This window comes from Cygnus atratus, chromosome 3 (assembly GCF_013377495.2).
Source record: "Cygnus atratus isolate AKBS03 ecotype Queensland, Australia chromosome 3, CAtr_DNAZoo_HiC_assembly, whole genome shotgun sequence".
NCBI lineage: Eukaryota > Metazoa > Chordata > Aves > Anseriformes > Anatidae > Cygnus > Cygnus atratus.
This window is the reverse complement of record NC_066364.1, coordinates 52,231,209-52,242,726: the sequence shown is the minus strand read 5'-3', so window position 1 is coordinate 52,242,726 and position 11,518 is coordinate 52,231,209. Positions and strand designations below refer to the sequence as shown.

The 11,518-nt window shown below is 38.9% G+C and overlaps 2 protein-coding genes across 2 annotated transcripts in view; one reads left to right on the top strand and one right to left on the bottom strand.

Annotated features, from left to right (window-relative positions):
- The first annotated feature begins 359 nt into the window (after nucleotides 1-359).
- FAM162B (family with sequence similarity 162 member B) lies at nucleotides 360-4,045 on the top strand. The gene is made up of 4 exons (XM_035538655.1): nucleotides 360-483; nucleotides 769-880; nucleotides 3,603-3,711; nucleotides 3,947-4,045. The coding sequence occupies exons 1-4, from the start codon at nucleotides 360-362 to the stop codon at nucleotides 4,043-4,045; spliced, it is 444 nt and encodes a 147-aa protein (XP_035394548.1).
- Nucleotides 4,046-5,250: 1,205 nt separating this feature from the next.
- KPNA5 (karyopherin subunit alpha 5) overlaps nucleotides 5,251-11,518 on the bottom strand; it is a 20,772-nt gene continuing 14,504 nt past the window's right edge. The window contains exons 13-14 of the mRNA XM_035538392.2: nucleotides 10,743-10,921; nucleotides 5,251-8,884 (exon numbers count right to left, since the gene is read on the bottom strand). Of these exons, the coding sequence (XP_035394285.1) occupies nucleotides 8,697-8,884; nucleotides 10,743-10,921 (367 nt within the window). The 3' untranslated portion in view covers nucleotides 5,251-8,696. The remainder of the gene's footprint in view (nucleotides 8,885-10,742; nucleotides 10,922-11,518) is intronic.

Sequence of the window (11,518 nt, the reverse complement as noted above, 5' to 3'; positions counted from 1 at the left end):
AATAAGCATTACAGCGTGTCGCGTGGGGTCTGGGACCCCTGGGAGCACTGGGTGCAGGTCGGTGTTGAGGGACCCGGGCCCACCCTGCGCCGAGGCTCGAAGCCGGCTGCCCCGGGGCTCCCTTTTCGCGTGATTTTCATCTCGACGCTTCCAGGGCAGCGCCGGGCGAGGCGAGGCGAGGCGAGGCGAGAGGCGGCTTCTCGGGGCCGGCTTCGAGGCCCGAGGGGCCGCCCCTAGCAGCGGGCTGCCCGCGGCCCCCCTCGGGGGACGGCTTCCCCGGCGGCCCCTCAAGGCGGGGCCTGGTCCGTGGCGGTGTCCATGTCCGTGTCTGTGCCCGCCGTGCAGACCCAGGCCCGGCCATGCTCCCGCCGTGCCTCCGCCCCGGGCGGCTGCTGCCGGCCCCGCCGACCCGCCCGGCCGCCATGCGGGGAGCGGCGGCTGCCACCGCAGGGGGGCCCGCCCGGGGACCCGGAGCCGGCCGCGGTAAGGGCAGGGCTGCTGCGGGGGGCCGGGGTCAGCACGGGGCTCCCCGACGGGATGGGGCGGGTGGGGGGCGAGGCAGCTCGGGGCTTCGCCTCTGTTCGCCTCCCGGCCCAGGTGCCCAGAGGTGAGGTGGAAGGGCGACGGAGAACCCCAGAGACGCCCGCTGGGGTCTGAGTCCCCCAGCCTGATTCCCCCAGCGACCGGTAGGGGCTGGAAGAGGGGGTTCCCTTCCCACCCTTGACAGGCTCACGCGGTGCCGTGGTTTGTTTGTTTCTCTTCTCCAAGCTGAGCAGGCTCACAAGGTGGTTGCGAGTTACAAACCCTCCAAGTTCGACAGAAAAATCCTCCTCTGGACCGGCCGCTTCAAGACGGAAGAAGAGATTCCTCCAAGGATCCCGTAAGTGTGCTGGCACGGTCCTGCTGAGCCGAAGGGAAAGAGGTGGGGTGTGCCTGAGTTTTCTGAGGGGTTTGAACCAGCCAGTAGCTTCAACACCGAAAACTTTGAAACAAATTAGAGGGCAGAAGAGTTTCCTGTGCAGGTTATAGGTTAGAAAGAAAAAGCATCCCTTATTGGAGATCTCATAGCCTATGATTAAGAATTGGATCATGGGTAGATAGCCTTGGTCATATATATGTGTGCATGTGTGTGCGCACATGTATGTTTATGTAGACAATGTGTGTGTGTATATATATAAAATGTTTTGTTTATTTTGTTTATTCCTAATGTGTAACCAGAGAAGGAAGTTATTAGTAAACTATGTTCTGTTTATAGCTCCCATAAATGGCTCTAAGGGAGCTGACAGTCCCAGAATGATTACATCAACCAAATTAGAATTTATTATAGCTTGAAGAAGAATTTGAGGAAAAAAAAATAGATACAGAGGTTATGAGAAAAACATCCCTTCCTCCCCAAGGCAAATCCAAGGAAAACCAAGTACTTGATGTAGTCTTCGCCTCGCGTTGACCTGCTTCTCACCTCAACTTGGTGGAAGTTACTGTTCCCCAAGGGAAGGTATGAAACCCCTGCAATGCCAGCCACGGCCTTTTTCTTAGGCTGTGGTAGGTACAATCGTGTCTCTCTCTGGGACACAGCTTTTTGTCATCACAGTATGTCCCTGCCTAGGGTGGTAGGTTCAGCACAAGCAGCTTACAGAGCCGTGCAAAGCAGCAAGTGCATCCTCTAGCTGTTCCTCTTACTGTTTGTTCCTGACAGCAATGCTGCTGTTTCCCAAGCTGGGCAGCAGCTTTCTAGAGGGTCCCACATCTTTTGCTCCATGTTTATCTGACAGTGTCCCCTTAGGGAAAGGTTCAGGCAGCTATAAAAGCTTTGAGTGGTTGGGCAATTGAAATCATGGAGAGATGTTTTTAAAGGCACGTGCCTCTGCTGATCCACACACATGCAAACAAATCACTTGCTTCTGGCCTCACCACTTTCTGTTTTCTGCACAAGCAACATCTTTTTAGAAATCATCATAATATTCTAAAAGAAGCTAATTTTATGACATTGAAGCTGAACAGTGTCACTCCTTTAACAGTCAATAAAGAATTGCAAGGTACCGTTACCTGTGAACAAAATCTAGCAGCTGAAGATATTTAGTACTAAGGCTCAAATCTGCAGCCCTTGGTCAAAATGTTTAAAACAACAGCAAAGAGCTGTTAGGACTTCACAGGTTTAACCAAAGTCTTGATGAAGGGTTGAGTAACACAGGCCCTAATGTGCAATTAGAGATGATAATAAGGTCTGCTTTCCTTAAAGCAGAGGCAGAAAGCAAGGAGAAAGTGAAAATCTGCTTCAGAAGATTTTCAATTAGTGTACTATGAAATACGATTAGGTTAATAAGCCAGACTAATAACATTTACAGTTTTGCTTTTGTTCTTACAAATGGATTCTAGATTAATGGTTTTATGCACTGATCTGTAGTGCGGTTTGTTTTAAAGAGGTTGTGTTTACCACTGTACACCACGAAAGTGGTGACTTAAAACCACAGGTACTGTTAGTTATCAACAAGAAACCTGCCATGCATAATGTGTGCGTGTGTGTGTTGTTGGACAGGGGGGTAGTGTGGCATACCTGCTCATGACTTGCCCTCCACCATTCCATTAAGCCTTTGAGAGAAGTAATGGATACATGCATATATAAAGTCAATTTAAGAAAATATGAAAATAGTGCACAGCCGGTATTATAATGGAACATCCTAAAAACAGTACTGCCAAGTATAACGCCTGGCTCAGGAGATGGCTTAGCTGAAAGTCTTGTGAGGACTGTAGTGATATGGAGAGGTCCTGCACTCCTGGTGCTCAGCAGCACGCAGCCTACTTCTTGGAACCGAAAATGCGAATGGGAGCTGCACCAGCTGAGCTTGCTGGGCTGCAGAATGCCCCTCTTACAGCAACTACAGCCAAAAGCAAGGGCAGATTTCATTACTTACTTTTGCCTTTGATGACGAGGAAAATTAATCTTTAGGTATGTGTTCTTGTAATAGCGAGCAGGCTGACATCAGCTGACGACTTTAAACAATAAAGCTGCGGCTTTTTTAAAGAACTCACTAAAAATTCTAGCTCAGAGCAACACAGACTCTGCTGTAATCACATATCTAAGTATGTAAAGTCCCTAAACTACAGTGTACAGGATGACATCTCAACAGGTTAGGTATGACAGCAATACATTTATAAAGATTATTTTGGATAATCAAGGAACTTGCTTTCATCATTTTTTGTTAGCGCCACATATATTCTTCTATCAGATTAAAATAGATACTCCCCCAAACCCCCTCACATTTCACTATATCTATATAGATCTTAAGGTAGGATTTCTGGTACTATTAGCCCAAGTATTTAAGTGCAAATATTTACTACACTAATAAACCTTTATTATTATTTTTTTTTCCAGCTGAAAATGTTCCTAAATGCATTAAATGTTGTTTTTCCATTGGAAATTGATTAGGGTCACAAAATACAAAGCTCTTTGGTGGCACAAAACAAAAAACTAAACACTATAGCAATCTAAAGATGCTTGCTTTACAAACTACTTTATTTTTTACTCTGCTGTTCATGATGTCTTGAGTGATGCTTCATTTTTATTTTTTTTTAATGATTCAATTCAAAAACTTTAATTGCAGGCCAGAGATGCTAGACAGGGCAAGGAACAAAGCTCGAGTTAAAGCTTGTTACATCATGATTGGCCTTTCCATTGTTGCCTGTTTTGCAGTGATTGCTTCAGCAAAAAAGGTGAGTATATGGCTAGCTAGCTAACATGTAGCATATTTAGAAATGATGTAATTCAGTGAGAAGTTAATGGAGAAAATTCAAAGAGTAGCAACTTACAGCTGCCATAGTCTCAGATAACATTCCTGTTATCCTGGAAATAAAGCAGTAAGTGGGTGGTGTTTCCTGAGATTTGATAGCTTTCCCTGTGTGATGTTATTCATAACATTACTCTTCAGGAGGTGTTTTCCTTCTACAGGCTGCTGCACGTCATGAGTCCTTAACAAGCTGGAATTTGGCAAAGAAGGCCAAGTGGCGGAAAGAGGCTGCGCTAGCAGCGGAGTCAAAGACAAAGTAACTTTACGTGAGGTGCCAAATGTTCTTGTAGGAGCAAAGTTAACTGTCACCAAGAACGGTTAGGGATTTCACCAATAAATGGGCAACTACAGTATTGCACACACTGGAGCTAACAGTAGTAGTTACAAGATCACAGAAAGAAATTGAGGTCTTTATAAAAGATACTATACATACTCGTTGCATATGATTAAAACCAGTAATTAATTTCAGAGGAGATGAGGTAGTTTCCTGAGAATGGAAGGTAAGGGGCTTGCCAAGTTTCCACTATCTCATTATCTGCCCTAAAACCCTTCTTTCAGGCTTGATTTTGAGCTCTGTTACACAGATTGAAGTTCCTTACTGAAAGATTAGTTGTATTTTTGAGTGAAAGGTTAAATACAGCAAAGACCAAGCAGTTCTCTTCTACGTAGAAAGGCTGAGAGCTGGGGCTGTCCAGCCTACAGAAGAGAAGGCTTTGTGGGGACCTTATTGCAACCTTTCAGTACTTGAAGGGGACTTACAAAAGATGGGGAATAACTCTTTGCTCAGTTGGCTAACGATAGGACGAGGGGGAATGGATTTAAACTAAAAGAGGGGAGATTTAGATCAGAGACTAGGAAGAAATTCTTCAGAGGGTGGTGAGGCACTGGCACAGGTTGCCCAGAGAAGCTGTGGATGCCCCATCCCTGGAGGTGTTCAAGGCCAGGTTGGATGGGGCTTTGGGCAACCTGACATAGTGGGTGGCATCCCTGCCTGTGGCAGGAGGGTGGGAACTAGATGATCTCTGAGGTCCCTTCCAATCCAATCCAAGCCGTTCTATGAAAGTACTGACATTGCAAAAATGAGGCATGCAATTCTAAGTACATAACAAATTCATCAGCCAGAATATTTCAGATTTTATATACTGACAGGAGGTTTGGGCAAGTGAGGGCAAGGGAAACAGACTGGTAATTCCACGATTTCTCAAGTCCTTACAAAATTCATGAGAATTCCCCCAGGTGGTCAGTTCTGCATGTGAAGACAGGGCTGTGACTCATACAAGTATATGTTTAAATATGTTTTGTAAATATCTAACCAAAAAGTTTTGTCTGGTGGTAGTGCATAGCTTTACAGTGCAGAAAACAGCCATTTTGAATTCATTTGACTCAGTGTTGTATTCAAAATGGCATTTGTGTTTTCTAGTTTAAGAAGCCGCATTTATTAAAACACTAAATAAATACAATAAACTTCTGCAAAATAGGTTTTATTGTTTTCTGTATGGTATTTGGAGATTTAACATTCCATAATATTGCATACTACTCGTATGTGTTTTGTTACAGTAATGGGCCTTTGGCCTGAATTTAAAAGATGCACTATTACTATCTAAAGTTAATACAGGTATTTCGGTTTCTACACATTATACGAAGATCTTGTGCTGTAAGTAACTGAAATATCTCATTTGAAATTTCAGCGAACTCTTGAGGTCAAAGTTAAGATTTACATATCAATTGGGAGACCTATTACAAAAATCCTCAGTTGTAAAATTTCGTAACTTTAAACCAACTGAGGAATAATCATAGAGGAAAGACAATAGTGCATCTTTTTTTTTTTTTTTAAAAGACAGACCCGACAATAAATATTTTCCAGTTGCAAACTTGTTCTACAGCTAACTTATTTTTGTGCCAACATTATTACTATGTTCTGATTGCTGCTAGCAACAGTGTTTAAAGCAAATACTAGAAAATTAAAAAGCTTTATGAACCAGTCCTCAGACAAAAGTGCAATGATGAAGAAATTAGATATGATTCAGTGTATCAAGAGTAGGGAACTGAAAAAAAAAAATCTTATGCTTTGCATAGTTGCATAGATTAGCTAGCTGGTATTCACATTTAAGCAGAACAAGTGGTACCCTTTTAATACCAAGACCCCCCAAGCCAAAACCCTGGATTTTGAAACAGACTTTGTAAATAACGGGGCACTTCAGTACATCATAAAATGCCAAAATACTCCCCTGCCTCCCCTGTTTTCATCTGCTTAGGCAACGTTATCATGTTCACACCCCTACGTGCAAATGATTACACCAGAGCTGTCCGTAAGACGTCATCTCTGGCTTTATAGTGTTAATTAATGTGCTTTTAAACAAAACATGAAATAAATCCAATGATAAAACAGGAAAGGCCATCTTGTATTTTATAGTTTAAAGAATAACTAATGATATATATATATATATATATATTTTTTTTTAACTTCAGGGTAAAGAAAGTGTTGAGTTTAATTTATGGTTTTATTAGCCAAAGTCCATCAATTTTAGTTCCCTTTTAAACTATTACACTTAAATATATCAGAGGCATGAAATATATTTTTCTAAATGCATAAAGTGCAGTCACTAACTGTTCACAGATTAATATATCCACAAGACCGAAGACATTCTTTCAAAACAAATATAATACTTTATATATCCCCTCCTTAAATTTTCAAGTCTTTTAATCAAGATCTTTATAGGTCAGATTTGGTTTAAGTTAGAGGGGCTTATAAATGTAATGTTTACAGGGTCCTCCAAATAAAAGCAGGCACAGCTGGTTATGTAACATTATCAAAACAAGTTTGTTAGACACAATGGAATACCCTGTTACCTGAATAATTTTTTTAAACACTAGAAGAACATTGGAATTTAGCACTTACTAGTAATCCTGGTAGACTTCCATGATCACTACCCTGTACTTTGAACCAATGGGGGGAAGGAAGATCAGTATATGAAATCCTAAAACTCTAAGAGTAAAAAGGGCACAAATACAATCATCTAACATCTGAAAATTTGGCAGCTGTACTCAGTATTATTACACTACTCAAAATTGTTGTATGCTGTACAAATCTAGGTTTAAAGTGTCATTTGCTAAAATATCTCATTATCCAGAGTTTGTAAAGTAACAGCACTCCTTATATACACTCTTCTTACACCTCTAAATTCCAGTAAAAAGACTTCAAAAAGAGGTTTCTTTCCTGCCAGTTACAGCTTAGTCAAAACTGACCATTAATCGTAAAAAATCCACTTCAAGTCCCACATTCAAATACAATATAGTATATATTGCTGTAACATCAAAGTGAAACATCTTAGAATCTTAACTTGCACATACAAAAATTCTAAATATAAAATGGTATGGTAAATGATACCACCTTGAACCTGTATTTTTCAGTGCATTAAGATACTGATTAGTGACAAGCACAGTGCCGTGGGATAAGTAATTTGGTGTTTGAACTGCAGCTTTTTATGAAATATGAAATGCTGCCATATGCCAAAGATTTCACTTAACCCAGGAGTTCGATGTTAATACATTAATTACAGGTAAAGAAACATACTTTAGTTAACCCAAAGAATTAATTTCTTCAAATGAGACATACTACTAATATTCCAGAAACACTATATGCAAGTCCAAGCACAGCATACGTTTTTCTGTATTCAAAACTGTTGATGTGGATATTAGAATTTTGTTTCTTTTAGTGTTTAAACAGCAAACACTGTGTATTGTAGAGCCTAAATATTTAGAATACAGTAACTTCTAGTTAGTTTTGGTGTCCACATACCTAATGCTATTTACAGTACAACAAATTTTCATTCAGCTGGAGTGATTCTCTGTTCATTCTTCACTGCAGTATTTCTATTCTTACCAAAAGAAAACCGAGTTAGCTAACTGAAAGAACAATTCAAATGGCAGTAGCCCTATTTGGTCAAAAACGTAACACCTACTGTCTCGACTTTTAAGAGGCTACCGTTACTAGAAAGGCAAACATTGCAACGTTTCTCAAACTAAAGTGGTGTTTGGCAGGAGACAGCTGTAAACCATCTGCTTTGTATTTCCAACTCTGCAAATGACCATCTCTGTCATTCATAATTGCAGCATTCTTGCGGTAACTACAGCAACTGCTTTCACAGCAAAGTACTGTATTTGTGGCTGACTTCTAATGCCATTTAGCAGCTTTAGTTACAGAGCAAGCATCAAATGACAAGCAAGCTCTCTGCTGATTCCAATTTGGAAACCTCTGAAACAGTCCTCTTCCCAAATGATTCTGAAATATGTTTGTTATATTGCGTAATTAGCATTATAGATATATCTATTATGTCTTTAAATACATTTTATAAATAAATTCCAACAGTGTGTTGTAAAGTAAATAATGTATGAAGTTTCACAATTTAAATAAATATTTTTCACATTCCAATTCAGCTTCTTAAAAGCTCATCTTTATTTCATGCCTTAGTTCTGAAGCAAAGTTTTTGCTTCAATACAAGAGGTAGATCTGATAGACTGGGCAAGTCAAGCCTACTGCCAAAAATGCAACTGTCAGTAACTGTATTGCTGATATGCAGTTTGAGACTACATGAAAAATTCAGAACCACTGCCTAAAATCCTACCGAGTCTTAGCTTAACAGTTCTTGTTAAATCACATTTAATGCTTTACTTTAGACATTACTCACAGTTGTTTTCTGTACATATGAGAATGAAAAAAAACACATACAAAACAAAGAACAGTTGTATCTAACAAAATATAAAAGTGCATGAGCTGCTTTCCTCATCTATTTCTGCAAAACATACTCAACTTCTCTAACTTTGGCCATAAAGAAAAGACCTCTAGAAAAAAAACAAATAAACAAAAACCTACAAGTGTTTACATTTTATGCTTCTCTTCACTTTAATAGTTTACAGCTGAAATCCCTCCATTGGAGCCTCCTGCTGTTGGAACACAAACTGCTGTTGACTTTCATCCACCTGAGGTGCAATACTGGAATCCTCTTCTTCAACACCAAAGTAATGCTCTATGAGCTCAAAAGCCTTTTGGTAGATTTCTTGGTTTTCATGCCTCTGAAGAAATTCAATTTTATCAAGTCCTAAATTCAAAACAAAACATTTTCAAAATCTAATTGCTTCAGAAGAATAATGAATTCAAAGACTAATATAAGTATGAAGACTTAGTGGTGGTCCTCACATTAAAATAAAAAGGCAACCCCAAACCATCTGAATTCATTCAAAATCAATGATCTTCACACACAATTGCTTTTTTCCTCTCTCTCCATTCTTTCTGACAAGTAATATGCCTTTTCTTCCATGCCAAATGATCCTAATGGATAAGTAACTGAATTTCTTAACCCATGTATTTCTAGGTTTAATTCTCTGCAGCACCTTCTGCTGTTCAAAATAGTTTTAAAACTATACTAAATGAGTAGCAGTTAAGCTGAGAAGGCAGCTACTCTGTCTATAAAGAAACATTCCTTAGGTACAAAGAAAGCAAAGTAGGGAGTCAGGATAACATACAACTGCTTCCTGTAGCAATTTCCAAAATCCCTATTTCTTTTCTTTTACTCCTGCAGTCTTCCACAACTCTAAATTCTGTCTCCTGTTATGGAGCGTCTCTGGGCACAGCCTGTTACTTTTTTTCAAATTTAGTTCTATGATTTGAAGATGCTATCTTTCCAAAGGCTTATCATTTGCAAGCTGGAGGGAATAACCTCTGCTCTGCTGGCAGAGGTAAGTGCCTGGAGGTGAGTTAGGTTACAACTCAGAACTCCTTTTTGCTGTTTAAGATAACTCAGTTTTCATTTATGTTGGATTTGGAAGAGCTTGTAAGAAACCCTTCCAATGATGATAGAGAACAAAGAAATAAGGGTGATGTCATCAGGTGTTTGCCCTACTGAACTTGCTCTACTCTACAGCTTCAGTTCTCTACTCAACTAAAAACAAAAAAAAGGAACTAGACATTCAGTAGGTGAAATTTTGAACAGACTCAAGATCTTGACAAGAATAAATTCCTTTAAACTCTCTAATACTTACTCCTCTTATACATTAGATTGCAAAAGAATGTTCTCCAGGTACGCACGATTTTAGAAATACAGCTCCTTAACAGGGAATTCAGATTTAATGGCTACTTTGCAGAAAAATTAGTACCATCTAGATGTATCAGATGTAACATAGCATCAGCTAATAACAGTTCTAGTTGACTGAAACACAAACACCTGCCAATTCTTTTCTTGTCAGAAACTACAAAAAGATAAGCCTCCATAAATAATGCTGGATTCATTATGAGCCAGTTTTAACAATTTTTGTTAAATCAGCAGTATCCAGTCATGAAATTCTACAAATGTAATTTTAGTTTTGATAATCTGCTTTTAATATGCAGTTTAATTCCACAAGTCTTAAAAAAAAAAAAAAAAAAAAAAAAACAACAAAACAACAACAACAACACAGAACAAGGTACTTTCACAAATAACCAGAAACTTATTAATTTTATCATCTGAAGTGGATTCTTGCTATTACTGATATTTACTATACTAAAAAGTTGTTAACTTTGTGAAGAAGTAAAACAAACTTTGATCCTGCATCCCAATTGGTAACGTAACTGTACCAGATGGGATTATATACTAAACTATATTTTAGGATTGGGTGATAGTTTTTGCAAACCATGGTTCCAATAGACTAGAAAACCTACCTGTTTGTTAAATATTTCTGAGAATGTTTCTCTTAAGGTACATTTCAGAAACTGACTGCAGACAAAAACATCTTAACGTTTTCTGCATTTAATCACTTTTTCCACCATGCTGTTATTTTTTTAATCATTTAATGTCCACTTATGCTTGAAAAAAAGAAATATTACATTAAACTTACCTACAAATTTCAAAATGGTTCACAAGGGATTTAGAACCCGAAATACAGAAATTTAGGTGTGCAGTTTTACAGTAAGTAATTTCTTACCATATGCTTCCTCTATAAGGGCACAATAAGGATTAATGCCCATTCCATTTTGCTTAGACTCCTGCTCTCCAAGACGCAGAATATTTTCAAGTCCATTCAAAGCCACCTGTACTATTTTTGAATCCATCACAGTCAGGAGGTCACAAAGAGGCTTGGTACAACCTAGTGCTACCAAATACCTTTAGAACAGCAGAAAAACAGAAGGGGTTAGGGGACGTGGGGGAAGGAGGACTGATAAACCAGTACTTTTATTCTGATATGCCACTCTATCACACACATTGGTTATCATTTTATCAAAAAAAAAAAAAAAAAGACTAAAACCAAAAATTTATAAAAAATTTAATCTGAAATACAATTAATATTCTACTTTATCCTAATAGAAAAATTTAACATGCATATTCCTAACTGGACTTTCAGGCTTTTAAATTTTAATATTTTATATTGTCATTCCAAAATCTGTTTTATCAACTACTGATTCAAATCGGTTAGTATGTTAATGGTATTCTGAGAAACTACCGAGCATTTTCTTCTAGTTATTGAAAAAATCCACTCTTTGTAGTATTTTTAAATAGCCGCTGACAGTAGAATTTTAATTAAACTCCATTTTGGAAAAAGTTAGATATCTGCTTTAATGTAACTTTGACAGTGACTTTAGAGTGCACAAAGAAACCACTAAAATCGCTGAAGCTTCTCCATGGAGAGATGCAATCCAACTGCACAAGTTTTCTAAACAACTCTCCCAAGGCTTTCCATTTCCAAACACTGAAATTGTTCAT

What these genes read in the sequence shown, in the direction of transcription:
- FAM162B (XM_035538655.1), top strand. Translation starts at nt 360, where the DNA reads ATGCTCCCGCCGTGCCTCCGCCCCGGGCGGCTGCTGCCGGCCCCGCCG. An exon ending in GGGACCCGGAGCCGGCCGCG is followed by an intron (nt 484 to 768) that starts GTAAGGGCAGGG and finishes CTCTTCTCCAAG; the next exon opens with CTGAGCAGGCTCACAAGGTG. An exon ending in TGATTGCTTCAGCAAAAAAG is followed by an intron (nt 3,712 to 3,946) that starts GTGAGTATATGG and finishes TTCCTTCTACAG; the next exon opens with GCTGCTGCACGTCATGAGTC.